This window comes from Podarcis erhardii (genome assembly GCF_964252035.2).
Source record: "Podarcis erhardii genome assembly, chromosome: 6".
In the NCBI taxonomy this organism is placed as follows: domain Eukaryota; kingdom Metazoa; phylum Chordata; class Lepidosauria; order Squamata; family Lacertidae; genus Podarcis; species Podarcis erhardii.
Window position 1 is genome coordinate 32,055,453 of NC_138510.1, and position 18,390 is coordinate 32,073,842.

Below are 18,390 nucleotides of genomic sequence, written 5' to 3' on the forward strand. Positions count from 1 at the left end.
AATACATTAATATTGTTGGAACACACTATATAACAGGAAAGCTGATTAAATGCAAAATGACCTTTGGATTTCCAGGCTTTCAAGCATAGGTTGACTTGTCTTCACTGTGAGCATTGACCTATTATCAGCTGGGGGGGGGGGCTAGCTATGTGCTACCAACATTAACTTTGTTGCTATACCCTTGTCCAAACCTGCATTGAGTCTTGCCCTTTCTTTTCTCCCCAGCCGCCCAAAAACATCCTTCAACTGGTTTGTGAATCCCATGAAGACGTTTGTCTTCTTCATTTGGAAGCGGTACAAGAAGTACATAATTGCACTACTTATTATTGCAATTTTGACCATATTCTTGGTTCTCATACTCTACACAATGCCAGGATACATCAGCGAGAAGATAATAAACGGCTAAAGACAGTGCTTTCTGTCCTCTTCCCCAAGTTGGGACTTGACAAAGGAAGATAACAGTGACTTTTGTGCCAAAGACATTAAGGAGCATGTGCAGCTGGCTGATTGTGCCTGGAGCACTTTGAAAATGCAACTGTCAGAGTAAGGGAAGAGACTGCCCATATTTAGGCAGTCAGGCATCCTGCCCACATCTGTGATGTGATGACAATTATCTCTGAAGCGCCTTTGGAATTATTCATTAAACGCTTTGCCTTTCATTAGCTCTTAAGATGGTATGCTCGTTCTATGACCCTGCAATTCTTTATAGCTAAAGCAATCAACTGCCACTTAAGAAGAAAATAAGAAGAGGCCACCTATAGCAATAGATATAGAAGCATGGGAACCTAGCAAAATGGAAAGGAATTTATAGTTTTATGCCACTGCTGTCTGTGTCTCCAAATCATATGAGTCTGGTATGCGGGTGTGGTTTGCTAGGAATTTCCTGGCAGGTCCAATTGATACCCCTAGTGGTTCACAGTTGGTCTGTGGGTTGGCAGTTCCCCATTCCTTAATGTATTGGTTTGAGAAATGTAGATTTGCTAAATTTGCATTAAAATGCGGATCACATTTCTCATCCATCCCTACACTCTAGTGCAATTAGCAGTATACATGCCATCATCATGTTTGGAAGTGGGAGACAGCTGTGCTGTTTTCCATTTTTGTTAGTAGAGCAGGGCAGCTGGATCACAAGTTCATCCATCAAATGATATTTGTAAATATATAAATCACAGATTGGAGGGATGAGTAGGGTTATGTTACTCCTAAGCATTGCAAGCACTGCCTAAAAGGTGCCTCTGACATTTGTGCAACCTCATTGTGTGAAGAACTATTCAGCATTATCTAGCAAAGCAATTCGATTTTCCCAGCAAGATACTGCACTTTTGGAGCAAAGAAAATGTGTTGTCTTGGCAACAGAAAACTGTCTTGGACAAAGGTAATGCCCCCCCCCCCCATATTGCCTGTAGTAGCTGAAATGCTGCTTGTGTCTTTTTACCCTGTGAAATAGTGACATTGATATAACATGATTTTTGCTGTTCTTTAAAGATTACATGGGTACATGCACTTTAAAAATAAATAACACTGCCACTTTTGCAAATTACAGGGTGGTGTTTTTTCCCAGAAATGCATATTTCTACAGATGTGTTTTTTGATACAACCAGAGTGATTCACACATAGAGGCAAATTTCCAAATGCAGATCTGCTCTGCTGGGGCAATTGTGCGGGGGAGAGACACACACTGTGTCAGTCCAACAACCTACTTGTGCTCTTGAAAAAGTAGATTAGCCTTCTGTGACCTTGTGCCCTCTAACAATTTTGAATTAAAACTCTGATGAAGCTCTGGGGTTCCCGTATCTTCTCTCTCTCTCTCTCTCTCTCTCTCTCTCTCTGTGTGTGTGTGTGTGTTTTCTCTCTCCTGCAGATGAAGAAGCAACTGAGGGTGAGCAGTTTTAAGCTTAAAAAGCAACTCAAGGGTTAAGCAGCCGACTAGAAATGCAATACACCTCACTATAGTGGAGAAAATTGTGACCAGGTAACCTGGTCTGTACTATTCAGGTACTAAGTGTTGATGGGTGACTTCAAGGCCTCTCCTGCTCCCCCATATTTTGATTCTTTATATTTGAAGTAGGACTGGATGGTTTAAACAGAATGTAGCTGTTCAAGTAGTAAACATAATGAATAACCCTACTGAGAGAGAGAGAGAGAGAGAGAGAGAGAGAATTACTAGGTTTCAGTGAGGATTCAGAAACAGTCAGGGGTGCCAACTTGAATAAAATATTGGGGGGAGGGGCAGGTAAGCCCCACCCCACATAATCAATCACTAGACATGGCACACACACACCATTTGAATCAACTTTTTTGGGTGGGAGTCCCCTCAAATATTTTATTGGGGAGGCTGAAGGGACCCCAGCCCCTAGCAGTCGGCTCCCATGTTAAACAGTATTTAACAAACTCTGAGTGTGTTTGGGGGCAGGGAAGCAGCGGCAAGAGGCCAGCTCTTTGCAACTTGTGGACATGGAGGGACAGCGGCCGATGCTCTGCCTTTCTGGTGTTTGTGGCCTTCTCAGCTACCCTTAGCTGCTTCCTCTCAATCCTGAGTTCCCCTTTTTCTGTGGCCTGGCAGTCTGACGCTGCTTCTTCTCTGGATCTGATCTGCAACGGGGCGTTAAGGAAGCAGGATGCCTGAGCTTATCTCTGTCCAGGACTTTATATCCCAGACCCAAGAGGATCTCAGCTCGCCCACCACCTCCTCCTTTTCCAGCCACATGGGCAAATGCAGGAACACTGTTTGCAGCCTAGAGGAGGTAAGAGAGGGTTCAAGGAAGGAGGTGGCAGTGGCTGGGCCGAAGCCAAAGCGGAGGGGGAGATTTTGGGATCCCATGAGGAGAATTTGCTGCTGGGTGTTCCTCACTCTGTGCAGGGAAATAGACAAACTGAGGAGCGAATATGGATGCAATTATTTTTATTTATTTAAGGATTTGTACCCCACATTTCCTTCAAAAGAGGAAGCTAAAAACAGCTTGCACAATGTCCATAGAGATTAACAGAGAACAACCAATTCCCATAAATGAGCTCGAAAAACCAAATAGCACAAGCTTCAGGGGAACTTTTATTCAATACAAAACTGCCCATCCAGCCAATGAAATTAACAGAAACCACTTCTTCTAAACAGGCAGTATTCACTTGCCTTCTAATGACTGAAGGACCAGATCTGGGGGAACAGATTCCATAGCTATGTTGCAGGCAAGAGCCTCTACTTGATATCTTGTCAGATTTCTCCTCACTGACAGAAGGAACCCAAAGGAATGCCCCTTCCATGGGTACCAAAGTCACCTGGGAGAAAGCACATCCTAAGACATGCTGACGTGCCCCTTTGTCACAGTGACCTAGGACATAAAATTGCCTTCGGAATTATTCTCATCCCTATTCAGTGGCTTGGTGGCTTAAGTCCTTGTCCTCAGCAACTTTGCATTTATTAGAAGACTGGCAAGCAAGGCAATTGTATACCTAGGGCTAAAATGGGGCAAGAAAGCATGTATAGGATTGCACTGTTGGTGTTAAAAGAAATAAATAAATTGCACTGTTGTCCATGTGATCTATCTGTTTGCTTTGCTCTGATACTAACTAAACCACATTGTTCTTACATCTATAAGGGAAGGGCTGTGGCTCAGTGGTAGAGCATGCAAAATGTCCAAGTTTCAGATCTCAGCCTCTCCAAGCAGTCCCATGTCTGAAAACCTGGAGAGCTCCATTGACCTGTATAGGGCACCCTTTCAAAATGCAATCATATCTCACAGCTATCTGTGTAGGCATGTGGGAGTCACCACCAAACTGTCCTCTGACTAACTCGAAACCACTTCTGCCCTTCTTACCTTCTCATTTCCTCTTATGAAATCCGTTGCATATCTGCCCTTCAGTTTCCAAATGTTGGACTCATTTGTGAAGCGAAATCCAAAGGCCAGGATGCCTGATCAAGCTTTGCATAATGCAGTTTAGCAGAACCCACAAAACTACTGCCTTAGGGCAGTTTGTTAAGATAAAATGAAAAGCTGGAAACAGGAAACCATTTAGAAATATGAATAGTTTGAGGGCTGAAAAGAAAAGCTTGCACATCAGGAAACGGAAATGTTGCATGAACTCAGTGTGCACGAGAGGCAGGAATATCGAAAGCAGCATCCACAACTTCAAGAGAGCAGCTTTAGAATGTTAAGTAATGAGGGTGAGGGGCACAAAGCTTTTGAGTTATCCAGAGTTCCTCCTCAAAACAATGGGGGTGGGTATACAGCTGGACGTGATATAGAAGACCAACATGATTTGATTTTCCAAATAGAGGAGAGTGGTTATTACTGGTTTGTTTATCCCTGTAGCCCTTGGGGCAACTTGAATTCTGTTTTACACCTAGAAAAATATCACCTTATCATGTATAATAATTTTTGCATATTTATAAACTTTGTTTTGCTTTGGGAGAACAGCTTGTGCTTAGGATGTCTTTTTCTTTTTTTCTTTAATGCCTTTAGGCTTTAGATTCTGATCGAATCGTTCTGCAAAAAATGAGGAAAGCAGTGAAAGCAGAGCACACAACTGGACAAGGTCAGACTGTCATTGGGGATGTGCTATGGGCTGCCCAGCCCAGAGGCCCTGAGAATTTTCCTGTACCTTTAAGGGTTGCTTAAAAGGGCTAATTTTACCAGTGTCCACTTATCAATTCTTATAGGAAGACGATCCATCTCAGAGTCTTACAATGCAATATTATACATGTCTACTAGTCCTATTAAATCCTGTTAAATTAATAGAATGGTAATAATTACTCTTTGGCAAGTATGTATAGGATTGCAGACAGAATTTGGCAATCACAGATGTAGTTGATAGGATGAGATCTTGAAAGACACATCTTGCTTTTATGCATACACACACCTGTTTAAACAAGCATTCCCTAATCTCCTGACCGGAGCCTCCTGTTTTAATAGTTCTAATTTGTTCTTTTAATTGTTGTGTTGTTTTAATGGATTTCTTTTATTGCATGCCATCCCAATCTCCTAGTGTTGTGAGATTCCAGGCGCTTATTCAGGGTTCGTGTTTCCTTTTGGAATGAGTCACGGTGGAGACTGTGGTGTTGTGCTTTTATGATACAGTATATGGTTTATTTACCCATATATACCTAAGCCTATAATGGGGGGGGGGCATTTCACAGCATCAACACCCCAAAAGGGTGTTGTTTCTCCCATAGCTGCAATCTTGGATTCAAGCAGATGACTCTCTCTCTCTCTCTCTCTCTCTCTCTCTCTCTCTCTCTCTCTCTCTCTCTCGTCTGTCTCTGTCTCTGTGCACTGCTTTAATTCTGTGTCACATTACTGCTCCCACTCTCCACTCTAAACTCTGACTTCATTTGTTGAGGGAGGGGGCTCCACCCATTTGCCAGCTTCTGCCTAAACCCCTTATTCCCTCTTCATGGCCTGTAATCCAGGTTATCGCCTCACCAGGTGGCTAGCCTGACTATTCCAAGAATTAAAAGCCTTGATTAAATTCTAACACTTGCTGGATCCAGAGATTAGAGGAGTCTGGCACATACCTTAACACCTCAAACTTATAACAGTATTTTAGATATATGTGCTAATATTTTTGCAATTGATTTTGTAAACAACTTGCAAGCCGCTTGGGCAATTAAATGGCATACTGCATTAATAATATTGATGTGGGGGGTTGATCTGCATGATGCCTGAGTCCCTTCTAATTCCTGGGGTCATGGAACCAGCAAGGGTTAAAATATCTTGGAAGATCTCATTGTTGAACTAGTCAGGCAAGGGGTTTTTTGTGTGTGAGTTAATGGCCATAAGGATCAAGTTGCTCTGTGCCAGAGAACAAATGGGTGGGCCCCCTCCCTCACTTCATTGGTACAGTAGTTGGAAGTGCCAGGGCACTTGTGTGTGAGAGAGGAAAGCAGGCTGCAGGCAGAAGCTGGAGAGGGAGAGGCATGCTTGATTTCTGCTAGAAACCATGGCTGTGGCTATGGGAGAAGCAAGATCTTTTGAGGTTTTAATGCTGTGAACCGCCTCATTTTAGGCTCAGGTTGTACATATGTGTTACTAAACCATATATCCTAAAGACACTACAGACGGTGCTGTCCCTCATTCCAAGGAAACAGAACTCTGAGTAAGCACCACTTGGAGGTTGGGGTGGAGTGCAACATCATCATCATCATCATCATTATTATTATTATTATTATTATTATTGATGTGTGCACACTCAAAAACTTTACTCATAACAAGTCATATTGTGCTTAGAATACTCCATGCAGGGAACCTTTACCCTATATTTTAAAATGTGTGATAACCACATTAAAATGATAACGAAATTTTTATAATTTGGCAACAGTGGTAGAGCACATTCCTTGCATGTGGTGGGTCCCAGGCAATGCTCCTGACTTTTCCAGATGGAGCTAGAAAAGACTCTTGTCTGGAACTCTGGAAAGTCACTGCCAGGCAGCATAGGCAAGACAGACCAATGATCAGAACTCTGTACAGTGGTACCTCAGTTTACGAACTTAATCCATTCCGGAAGTCCATTCTTAAACTGAAACCATTCTAAAACCGAGGCGCACTTTCCCTAATGAGGCCTCCCGTCGCCAGTGCCCTTCCACCGTTCAGATTCTGTTCTTAGACTGAGGTAAAGTTTGCAAACCGAAACACTATTTCCGGTTTTGCGGAGTTTGTAAACCAAATTGTTCTTAAACCGGACTGTTCTTAAACCGATGTACCACTATCAGTAGTTCCCCATGTTCCTCACTTCCCTGAGCAATGTGAAATCCAGGGGTGGCATCTTTACAACAGCTGTTTAAAATAATAGAGTTCCATGGAAACAAATGGATTCCTAAAAACAGGTTGCAGAATTGCTGGTCCTGCAGTTGGGTCAGGTTCCCAAAGGCAGCAGTTGCACAATGTCAAAATCCTTCATCGTATTGGCAGCTCTCTCCATCTGCCCCTCTCCTCCATTTGACTCTGCCCAAATTGTACCTTTCTTTTGCCACGTACAAACAAATTGTAGTTAATAGCTGCCATTAAGAAAATATCACTCCATAATTTATTGATTATTAGCAAGAAAGCAACTCAACAAAGCATAACCACTTGACTTAATCCTGAATTAATGTGTCAGGGCTTTCATTGCTAATTCAGTCAAACAGGTAGCTCACTGTTTTATCATTTTAGGGAATTTTGTTTGTTTGTTTCAGAAAGGCGTACATGAATGTTCAAACAAATTTTGCTTCTGCAGATCTCATTAACCACTTAGAAGCTCACATTATTACCCAGGAGAGGTTTTCAGGGAACTATCACAACAACAGTGATGAGAAGCTAGCTGAAGCCTTCATCACCTTTGCTTCATTCTCACGGGAGCTGCTAGATGCTGTCAAGAGCCTGGTATGAAACTGTTCTCCGCACCCACAGATTTGTCTGAAAAACAGAAGCATGATGACAGGGGCATGGTCAATGGTGTCAGTCTTCCCTTCCAGGCCCTGAGGAGAAGATCAAAGGCCATGGGAGAATCTCAAAAGGCTACCTTGCCTTTACTTACTGAAATTAGGGCTTGCAAATAAGCCTACAGTTTGATCCCTCCTTTCCCATTCCTTTTTGACAAGCTAAAACAATAATGCAATCATTTTTTGTTTTATTTGTTCTACTTTATTTTAAACGCTTCCATCCCCACCTTTCAATTAAAATTTGGATCTCCAAAGGGGGCTTACAATAAAAATCATAAATACAACACACATTTCTAAAGCACAAAATGCTCAAGGACCTCCAGGATGTCCACTGTGAGAAATGGGCCACTGGGTTGATCCAGCAGATTCCAGCAGGTGCCTGGACTAGGTGGCATTATAAGCCACATAATACTGGTGTTTTGCTATATCAAATAGACTGGTGTTAATGCCTCTCATACAAAAGGCCTTCTGGTTTTCCTTTACTGAAATTGGTTTGGCATCTCTGAGAAAAGACATTGCCTCTGAGGAGATCTGTAAAGTTTCGGACTGGACTACAGAGATGCTTTAGGACAGGGGTGTCAAACTCAAATTCATTGGGGGCCGCGGCGCCGTTAGAGGGCAGACGTTCTCTGGCTTGTAGGCTGCCGCACATGCGCTGAAGAGGCGGCTTTCTTGTGTAAAAAAAAAAGCGCGAGAATAATAGGTGAAGGCTGGCGGCCGGTGGCAGCTACACAGGCCACATGACGAGGTCTGGCAGGCCGGATTCGGCCCGCGGGCCTTGTGTTTGACACCTGTGTTTTAGGAGTTTGGGATAATACTCAAAGGATTGAGATTGCCTGCTTGTTGCACTTGTTTTTGCATTCCCATAGTGTGAGTTGGATCTGTATGTTTTTATTTAGGTTGTTACAAGCAAACAAAGCCCTAAATCTGCAGTATTGTATTCTCTAAATGAAAATGATGTCTGAGATTATCATCTATTGCTGGAGAGCACTCAATAATATGAAGAAGCCATTAGTGCTAGCTACATATTGAACTCTCTCTTTTTGTAGTTGCTGAGCCTGTATCACAACATTCACTTTTCCCTGGACTCACTGATCAAGGGAGACTTTAAAGGGGTGAGTAAATAGATGCTGAAAAATGTGTTTCTGTCTGGTTATTACTGTGAGATTGCTTAGATTTTTGTTCATTCATTCATTTTTACATTTATATTCTGCCTTTCCTCCAAGAACTTCAAGGAGGCACAAATGGCACTCTTTCCATTTTTTAATCTTTATGTGCTGCAAGACTTTGTTGCCTAACCTTGTTCTCATTGCAATGCAATGCAATGTTTTAAACTGATCCTGTGGGATCAAGTATTGAGATGCACTATAAAAAGCATGAAAATAGCAGGCAGGGAAAATAAAGGTTTGATTCTTTTCACCCCATATAGGGCAGCATAACAGTTTAGCAATCTGTATGAAATGTGAGGAATCTTGAAAGGACTGAAATAGGGAAGAAGAAATAAAACAACAACTAGATTTATTAAGTCTTAGTTTCTTTGTCTCTTGATAGGACTTTAAAAAGCCTTTTGAGAAAGCCTATAAAGACTATGAGAGCAAACTGTAAGTTGGCCTTTTTCCTCTTAAGCCAATGATTGCTTCTGTACCTGGAATTGTTTCTAGCAAAATACACCTGCACGCAGCCATTAATAAATACTGTCTCTTTCTAAATTTCAGTGCAAAGATAGAGAAGGAAAAACGAGAGCTGGCAAAACAGTATGGGATGGTACGGACAGAGGTTGCAGGAGGGGAGATCGCTGAGGAGATGGAAAAGGAACGAAGGATGTTCCAGTTACACATGTGTGAGGTGAGTGGGGCAGATGAAAAAGTGCTTCTTCCTATTGTTTCCTGCATGTTAAAACATGATATAGCCTGTCTATTTCCCTTTATAGGACAGATACCCATATCAGATTATTTAAATTGTTATGTAAATAATAATAAGAGTTGCAAACTATTACTTCATCTAGGAAAAATGAAGCATCTCTGAACTCCATAAGCAGGGCACTTGCAGGCCAAGTAGAGGCAATAATTTTTTTAAGAAGGAATTTTCCTCTGCTAAAGATTTTACTTTCATTGTTGATGGAATGAAACAGTGGGTCCTACATGATATTGTGCCCAACCTAGAAAAAAAAATTACAGTACAAACAGAAGTTGAGTCTGGATGTAAGACATTTCTCTACAATAAATGTGTGCTTGCAATAATAATAATAATAATAATAATAATAATAATAATGTATTATTTATACCCCGCACATCTGGCTGGGCTTCCCCAGCCACTCTGGGCAGCTTCCAACAAAATATTAAAATACAGTAATGCATCAAACATTAAAAGCTTTCCTAAACAGGGCTGCCTTCAGATGTCTTCTAAAAGTCTGGTAGCTGTTCTCTTTGACATCTGGGGGGAGGGCGTTCCACAGGGCAGGTGTCACTACCGAGAAGGCCCTCTGCCTGGTTCCCTGTAACTTGGCTTCTTGCAGTGAGGGGACAGCCAGAAGGCCCTCGGCGCTGAACCTCTATTTTGTTTCTGTGCAGTTTTCAGGATTGTGGCTCAGTTGCCAGGATATCAGATTTCTCCAGCATTTAAAGTCTTAATGCTTTGTGTTTTGTACCTGGGGAAATGCAATGCTTCCCCCAGAGAGTGTATTCTCTTTGGTACAATGCAATGTGGTTATATAGGTGCATTCTGGCATTCGTCACGGTCCTCGGTGCACTAGTAGTGGTTTAGTCATGATGGCCACATGACCTGGAAAGCTGTCTGTGGACTAATGCTGGCTCCCTCAGCCTGAAAAGTGAGATGAGCACCACACCCCATAGTTGCATTTGACTGGACATAACTGTCCAGAGGTCCTTTACTTTTAAAGGAATATCTTAACAACATATCCACCAGCAGCAACTGAATGTGTTTGCTGTTCACTTTTAGGGGGAAAATACTCCTTCTACACTAGTAGCTGTGGAAGTAAGAATGAGTTGTCAAGGGTAAATTAAAAGACAATGTAAACACTGTATAATATCTGCCTTTTTTAGAATTTGAAGGGGGGGATGGAACTGATTTTTTTAGAATTTGAGGCAATTTTTCCTGATTGTTGCCCTCTTACTTTGTACCACCTTCCATTTTGTTCTGTGAGTCTCCTGGTCCTTAAGAGCAGCTTTTTGGATGGCACAGGAGCTGCAGAGGGGAGGGGGAATAAGTGGAAAATTACCTATGTGCTCACTTTCCAGCAGCAGGAACCTCCTTGGAGTTCTGCTTACAAGAAATCTAGATCTTAGCCAGTTTATTGTGCTGTCTTTGAAAAACAATTAGTGTATTATATAGTTCATGTAGCAAATTAATTATGCTAATGATGCAAGGTACAATTTACAAAAAAAAAAGTCATGTAATTTGGGGGAAGCATTTTTAAACAAAACAAATCACTGCAGAACATTGTTTTCTATTTGAGCAGAGGAGGCATAAGTAAACAAAACAAAATAAGTAAACTCAGCAGGTCCATGTTCCCTTTCCCTCCAGTACCTAATTAAAGTGAATGAGATTAACACCAAGAAAGGAGTTGACTTGCTGCAGAACAACATCAATCACTGCAACTCCCAGTTCAAGTAAGTGCAATCAGATGCTATATTCTCATTCCTCACAATGTTGCAATAAATTCTTGAGCATCTTAAATATTAACAACAGTATTACATCATGAGCTTCTGTAGGAGAGCCTTATGATATTCATTTATTTTTCATTTATAGTGTGTGTGAGATCTCTCTCTCCACACACCTTTTTTTTTATTCTGAACAGTCTTCTTTCCCCATAGCAGAGCTTCCCCACATTACATCTTTACAACCCTTAAGCCTTGCCCTTAAGTGTACGTCTGCATTAAGTAACTTGTGTGATTGTGCCTGTGTGTTCAAGATGTGCGATACTGCGCTTCCCAACTTCACCCACGTTTGATTCTGGCCCTGCTTGCTTATGAAATGTGGCCCCTTACAGTTTTTCACTGCAGCCCCCAGACTCAAAAAAGGTCCCATCCCAGCCTTAAGGGAGTTCCAGAACATTCCAATCTGGATTAAGCCCTGGATTATGCAACCATGTTTGGAATACCTCCAAGGGACATTGTAGAGCTGGTAAAGGCTCAGAAAAGGGCAAGCAAAATAATCAAGGGGGTGGAGTGGCTCCCCTATGAGGAAAGGTTGCATTTAGGATTTTATATTCCTGATAAAAAGTGAGTAAGAAGTGACGTGATGGAAGTTTATATAATTGTGCACGGAATGGAATAAGTGGATAAAGTTTTTCTCCCTCATACCACTAAAACTTGTGGTTGTCCAACCAAGTTGAATGATGGAAGATTCAGGACTGATTAAATAATGCCCTTTTCCGTGCAGTGCATAGTTAAACTATGGAACTCACTCGCACAGGAGGCAGTGATGGCTACCAACTCAGAATGTGTTAAAAGAGGATTATACAAATTCATGGAGGATAAAGGGTATCAGTGGTTACTAGCTATGATGACTGTGCTTTGCCTCTGGGTTGGGAACTGGGAATATCCTTTTTCTACTTTTGTTCCACAATGTTTTTCTGACAGTTTTTTCCAGGCATGTTTAAAGGCAACAGAGAAGCACAAACAGTTTATAGAGAATCTTACTCCTGAGCTTCAAAGTGTGAGTATGCTTCATCAGTTTCAGAGGGTTGTGTTCGACTAACATTCACTGAGAGCAGACTTTGCTGAAATTAATAGTCGTGACTAACTTAGGTCCATTAATTTCAGTGTGTGTAGTCTGAGTAAACATTAGTTGAATACAGCAGCACTAGAGAGTATGTCAGGGCTCCTCCAGACGATGTGTTGATTCCTCATTCATCCATAGGTAGTGGAGCATTTGTTCTGTGTGGGGGTTTTTTAACAGGGTAGTTAAAAGGCAATGAACATCCATCCTGATTTGCTTGTTGAGTGTTTAGATGTCTTCCTGTTATAATCAGTCATTCATCCCATACTTTTCTATGCATTTCCACATCATTTTCAAAACTACAAAAACTCTGTTGGCTTTTAAGCTGATTTCTTGTGCTGGGGTGACAGAGCACTTCAGTCCACTTTAATTGTGCAAACCTTTAGTTCCAGTATGCCCCTGAGTTGTTTGGGCAAATTGCTGATGGTCTGGAGGCACCCTGAGATTTTGAATGGTCATTATTTTTGTATCTTTCTCAGAGCACTTTTCACTGTAACATGATGCTAAGTCTTACTTTTTATTCTAAGATACTAAGGCTGCAATTCTATGCATGCTTACTGGGATAAAGTCACAGTAGGCCCTTACTGTAGGGCTGCAATTCTATACACACTTTCCCTGAAGTAAGTCACATTGAAATCAGTGGAGCTTACTTCTGAGTAGACAGGTAAATGATTGTGCTGTAAAAGATTTATATCCTGCCTTTCTTTCATTAAAAAGGATCTAAGCTGGCTAACAGAATTAAATGAAAGCAACCAAAAACTCAAAAGCTATCTAAAAATCAGAACATAATCAAATCATAAAAGCTACAGCCGGAGAATAGGCAAATTTTATGTATTTCCCCCTTCACAATAATATTGTCACCATGTCTACTGCTTTTAAGGCATAGTATAATATCATTGAACTAAAACCAATAAAACAGCAATATTATAAACACATAAAAGGAAATAAAACAGAAAATGAGAGTATTCAAACATGTAAAACAGGTTGCAATGTTATGAGCCAGGTAGAGGCAAAAGGGTACGGTAAGTCTTGACAAGACTTCTGAAACAATTGATGGTTGCTGCTCCATGTATGACAGAAGAAGAGGCATTATACAGTACAGGAGGAGGAGGAGCAGAAAATACCCATTGTCAGGTCACTGACCTGTGATATTCTATTCAGGTGCAGATGACACAACTATTATTAATACAAAATGCATATCCTGTTTTTTCACCTGCCCTGGTACCTGTCAGCCATGTGGATCCATAGAAGAGCACTGTAATAGTGTGACAGAACTGGATGTGGCCCAAAAGTGCAGGCATATGAACATCTAAGCTGGGGCTTGTGCAAGTGGTGATCAACCTTAGTTACTTTTAGTCTTTGTTTAAATAATATGAAATAGTGGGAGCTTGGTCATTCCTATAGAGTCTACAGACCAAGTGTGGGAAGCCTATGGCTCTCCAAGTGATACTGGTGTTAGACACTAGCTCCCATTGGGAGTGACCATTAACCAAGCTGGCTGGGAACTGTTTTGGGAATTGGAGGGCCACAGCCTCCCCATCTCTGCAGTAAACATAGCAGAGTTACTCGGTGCAGAATGTAAAAAGAGGAAGGAAATGCCTACTGAAGGGATTTAGCAGCAGCAGATGGAAGAACTCCCTTGCTTGATGGAATGTTTGTTGCGCTGCCCTTTCAGATGAAGGCCAAGCAGGATGAGGAGAAAAAGCAGTTGTGCTCTCTTCGCGATCAGCTGAAAGCAGCGCTGCAGCTGGAGCCCAAAGAGGTAAAACTGGTGAGGGAGCACTTCCTTTTGCCTAGGAATAGGGATGGATGAATTAGCTAATTTGGTTTCCCTTAGTTCCACATTGTTTCAATCTTAAATTCAGTTTCTTCATCAGTGTGATTAAAAAAAAAGTACTCAAAAATCTTCATGCAATTTTGTGCACATTTCTCCTAATATACATATTTTGTATGCATTGTGGCCATTGATATGGATTTGGGCAAGTCATTTCCCCCAATATGTATTTTTCCATGTTACTTTCACTAATAAGCTCATTTTGTGTGCACACTTTCCCTTAATATGTGCAGTTCTGTGTATCTTGTTTGGTTTGAGATCTGTATTGCAAAATTTGGACAGATTTTGAGAGATAGCTGTGTTTCAGTTTCCATCTTGGTTCAGAATGTGCAAATTGGGTGGGTTTACATTAAAATTCTAGTGTGCTGGAGTCAGAAAATAAGGAACTCTATTTCACAAATGTTTTTGGTGAATGTGAACAGAGGTTTAGAATAATTGTAAGAGCATGATGCTTGGATTTTTGAACCCTGGGCCAATATTAGATTTGTACTTGAGAAAAACTACAAAGTGCTGCAAACCTGTTCTGTTTCCCAACAGAATTCTGTTAGTAAGCCATTGAGATACAGCATGCACCAGTTACAGGGAAATAAGCAGTATGGCACAGAGAGATCTGGGAGTCTCTTTAAGAAAAGTGATGGGTAAGTGAAACCACTTCAGATCTGGCAACTGCAAATATATTTTATGAGCTCAGTTTACAGCAACAAAATCATAAGAAGAGCCTGCTGAATCAGGCTAATGGTTCACGTAAGTCCAGTTCTCACAGTGGCCAACCAGATGCTTATGGGAAGCCTGCAAGCAGAACCTGAACTCAGCAGCATTCTCCACACTCATAGGTCTGGTTCACACATCACATTAAACCAGAGTTTAAAGCAGCCAATGGGTTGATGTGGATGCACAGTGTGTTGGCACATGCTGCTGAAAAGTTCTGCCTACTCCTCTTGCACCCATGCTGTTACCACTCTGCCAGGAAAGAAGCCAGAGTTTGGCTTGTTGTGATATTTAAACCTGGGCTCATGATTTTTCTCCTCTAAACAGACCATGAGTAGCAAGCCAAAAGCAAGCCTTAGTTTCACTGCTCATGGTTTGTTTGGAGAGAAGCAAACCACAAACCTGGATTTGGGCAGCATGACAAAACAGACTCTGGCTTGCTTCCCAGCAGTGGTAGTGAAAGAGTAGAGAAGTGTCTACCCTTTCAGCAGCATGCACCAGCACACCATGTGCTCACATTAAACCATTGTTTGTTTGTTTGTTTGTTTGTTTGTTTTAACTATGATTTAATGTGACATGTGAACCAAATCATTCTTCAGGCTTGCCCTGGAAAGATTTTATATGGCACGGCGGACTATAAATAAACAAAACAAAGAAACAAGCAACTACCGAACAAGCCAAACTTTAGTGGATGAAATTTCTCATCATGCATTTCCATGTTGAGAAGAGGGACATGTGGTGCTGAATTCCTGCTTGTTATGCTGCTGGTGAAAGGTCCATGCCTTACCCTCACAAAAATTGGCAGACTGAGTTGTGTCATGTTTATATGTAACCCGATATCATTTTAGAAATATCCTATGTGGTTGTAACAAGGGCTAAGTAAGAGATGTGATGTTGCCACTAAGATGCTTGTTCAAGTGAGTCTTCCGGAGAGACTTTTGTGAGTGTAAGAGGGGAAAACAACAGTAGACACTCCTCCCATGAACTTCTGTAAATTAATTTAGGATGGCAGCCATCGTGTTTATTTCCATCATGCCCTTTGATGCACTTACCCTAGTGAAGTGGTTGGAATTAGTATTTGACAGGTTGGGTCTCCTACCTGAGACTTTCTGTTTAATGTAATGTTACCTTTAACTTTCAGCTTAAGAAAGGTCTGGCAGAAGAGAAAATGCACAGTCAGGTATGGCTACCTGACCATCTCACACAGCACGGTAGGCATCATTCTTCGTCTTAGAACCTGTTCAGTGTAGATGGATTAGAGAATAAGCTTCTTCAGAAACCAGTTACGTACAATAACTTTATTAGGGTACTTCCAAAGCTCACCTTCCCTACAAAAGTGAAACAGGAAGTATCCCTTTAAAAGAAGTACTTGTTATCCCAGGGGTCAGGAGTGAGTTTTTCCTGGTTCTGGACAATGTTTGCTGTTGCTCTTCGTACCCCAGTGTTTGGTCTAGTGGTGATTAGAATGATGAGTGTGTAGTGGAGATCCACCTGACTTCTGTTTCGTATGTGCATAATCCATATTGTATGCAGGTTGTGCAGCTGGACAGTGTTGAAACTGACTTACAATATTCTTTTCTTTTTCATCACCTAGCTAAATCGCACTCCAGTCAAGCTGAATTTGCTCACTTGCCAAGTGAAGCCAAACGTGGATGACAGGAAGTGCTTTGATCTTATTTCACGTAAGTCCTCATTTTCTGAGGAAGCATTTCAAAGAGCACCCTTTTTCTATAGTGCTTCATAGGAAAGGTACAGGTGAAGAGGGGTTTTTTTGTAGGAGTCCGGGGAGGGAATGCATCTTAAACCTTACCTTATCTTTGAATTTCATTCCTTTCTCACTGGGCGACCTTGGCTAGCCATTGGCCTCATTTACACATAATGTAAGCCTAATCATGGTTTAGTAAGAATAAGCAAACATGCAGGTCCCCAGAGCATTTTGCTCCTCCCCAGCTGTGCTGCAGTTGTGCAACCTAGGGCCAAGGCATGGCTCATGTTTCATCACCTCCTAATTAACCATGAGTGGTAAATCAAAAACAAACCTTGGTTTACAGCTCATGGTTTGTTGGGAGATTCCGTGGGATCATTTTGTGTTCTTATAATATTTCTAAAACAAATTTTCTTTCTCTCTCTCTCTCTCTGTGTGTGTGTGTGTGTGTGTGTTTATTTCAGATAACCGAACATACCACTTTCTAGCAGAGGACGAACAGGAATGTACCATGTAAGTATTGGGGAGGAGGGATGGAGCCCTTAAGACCTGTGTGCAACAGGTGACACTTCTTGTTTATTGTAAAAAGTGACACTTCTTGTTTATTGTAAAAAGTGCAACAGGTGACACTTCTCCTATGTTTATTGTTTTCTCATGTTAGGGGAAAGCCCCAACCATTTATTTTTGATCTATTAACAGGGCTTTGAGCAGAACTACACATTATGCATGGTTCTGTTATTCTTCCTGTAGACTTTTAAAAAAACAAAACAAAATATACTGAGACTGAATTTGAAGGGGGAGGCTGACCTCCGTCACATTAAACCTACAGAACTCACAAGGATATATGTGTGCCTGCATCCCCCAGCTGCAGGAATGGGGCACCTGTGGCCCTCCAGATGTTGCTGGACACCAACTTCCATTAGCCCCATCCAGCACAGTCAGTGGTCAGGAATGATGGGAACTGCAGTCTCCTGCTATAATGGCCCAGGTGCAGGTGGGACCTCTGCTTATGGGTCCAGCATCTTCCATCTTAGCAAAGTGTCCTAACAACATCATAGCGTGGTTTGAAGTGCCATCTTCAAGCTCATCTGTTGCCTTGCATCCCTTTGCTTAAGGAAGTGGCATGCATGCGGAAGATATTTACTTTGGATTCCTTACAGATTGTGGCTTCGATTTACTTCCACTTGCAGCCATGCATGCAGTCCACAGTACAGAGGCCTAGGCCGACTGAAAGGGTGAGGAAGTTCAGTTTATCTGACAGCAGTTTCCTTCTGCCTTGCAGATGGGTCTCTGTCCTCAGCAATAGTAAAGAAGAGGCTCTCAACGTGGCATTCAAACAAGCACAAGGCAGGGAAGAGTGCAGCATGGACGACCTGACCGGAGCTATCATCAAGGAGATAAAGCGCATGCCAGGAAACAGCATGTGCTGTGACTGCTCAGCATCAGGTGCAAAAGGAGACAGCTGAACTACTTCCCATTTTGACCCTGAATGGCTGGGGCAGGTTCTACAAAGGGAGATGCATTGGGATACCCAATCTCAGTGATCACGAGCAGAAGGAGGACTTATGCTATGACCAGATCATGTCATTATTGAGGACTGTCATTGTCTGAGGACTATCCCTGCCTCAGGGTCTGGTCAATGCCAGGTCAATGATTCATAAGACCATTGCCATTCATGACGTGATCGTGGATGGAGGAATTGTCCTGGCAAGAGACTTTGTTGGACATGGCAGATGGGTCTCTTTTGCCGCTGCTTGTCCGCCAGGTTTCTCTTTCGCACAGCAACCCAGGGCATGTGGGCGGGGGATGGGGAGGTTGCAGTGATTTTTAGGAAGTCATTAGTTTTCACTAAGCATCCTATTATTTCATTTCATTTTTATGTCTTTGAAGCTTTGAAGATAATTGTTCTATAATGAACTGAGCAAATGTTCACCCCTTCCACTGACATTTTTGAGGGCCCTCAGAGGTGTTGAGAACATTCCATGAGGTGAA

The 18,390-nt window shown here is 41.9% G+C and overlaps 2 protein-coding genes across 7 annotated transcripts in view; both read left to right on the forward strand.

Annotated features, from left to right (window-relative positions):
• LOC309343363 (fer-1-like protein 4) overlaps positions 1-1,531 on the forward strand; it is a 60,458-nt gene extending 58,927 nt beyond the window's left edge. For both annotated transcript variants that reach the window (XM_081864716.1, XM_081864715.1), the window contains exon 45: positions 226-1,531. In XM_081864716.1, coding sequence (XP_081720842.1) covers positions 226-406 — 181 coding nt within the window. In that variant the 3' untranslated portion in view covers positions 407-1,531. The remainder of the gene's footprint in view (positions 1-225) is intronic.
• A 358-nt stretch (positions 1,532-1,889) lies between these two features.
• LOC309343370 (arf-GAP with SH3 domain, ANK repeat and PH domain-containing protein 1-like) overlaps positions 1,890-18,390 on the forward strand; it is a 33,336-nt gene continuing 16,835 nt past the window's right edge. The window contains exons 1-15 of one of the 5 annotated variants that reach the window (XM_081864739.1): positions 1,890-1,972; positions 2,564-2,744; positions 4,458-4,530; positions 7,207-7,352; positions 8,461-8,526; positions 8,963-9,012; positions 9,127-9,256; positions 10,955-11,040; positions 12,013-12,088; positions 13,827-13,922; positions 14,523-14,623; positions 15,835-15,904; positions 16,288-16,375; positions 16,863-16,911; positions 17,681-17,844. In XM_081864739.1, the coding sequence (XP_081720865.1) occupies positions 2,619-2,744; positions 4,458-4,530; positions 7,207-7,352; positions 8,461-8,526; positions 8,963-9,012; positions 9,127-9,256; positions 10,955-11,040; positions 12,013-12,088; positions 13,827-13,922; positions 14,523-14,623; positions 15,835-15,904; positions 16,288-16,375; positions 16,863-16,911; positions 17,681-17,844 (1,321 nt within the window). In that variant the 5' untranslated portion in view covers positions 1,890-1,972; positions 2,564-2,618. Of the gene's footprint in view, positions 1,996-2,411; positions 2,745-4,457; positions 4,531-7,206; positions 7,353-8,460; positions 8,527-8,962; positions 9,013-9,126; positions 9,257-10,954; positions 11,041-12,012; positions 12,089-13,826; positions 13,923-14,522; positions 14,624-15,834; positions 15,905-16,287; positions 16,376-16,862; positions 16,912-17,680; positions 17,845-18,390 lie in introns of those variants that run through there. The other 4 variants (XM_081864738.1, XM_081864740.1, XM_081864741.1 and 1 more) reach the window with 4 other exon arrangements.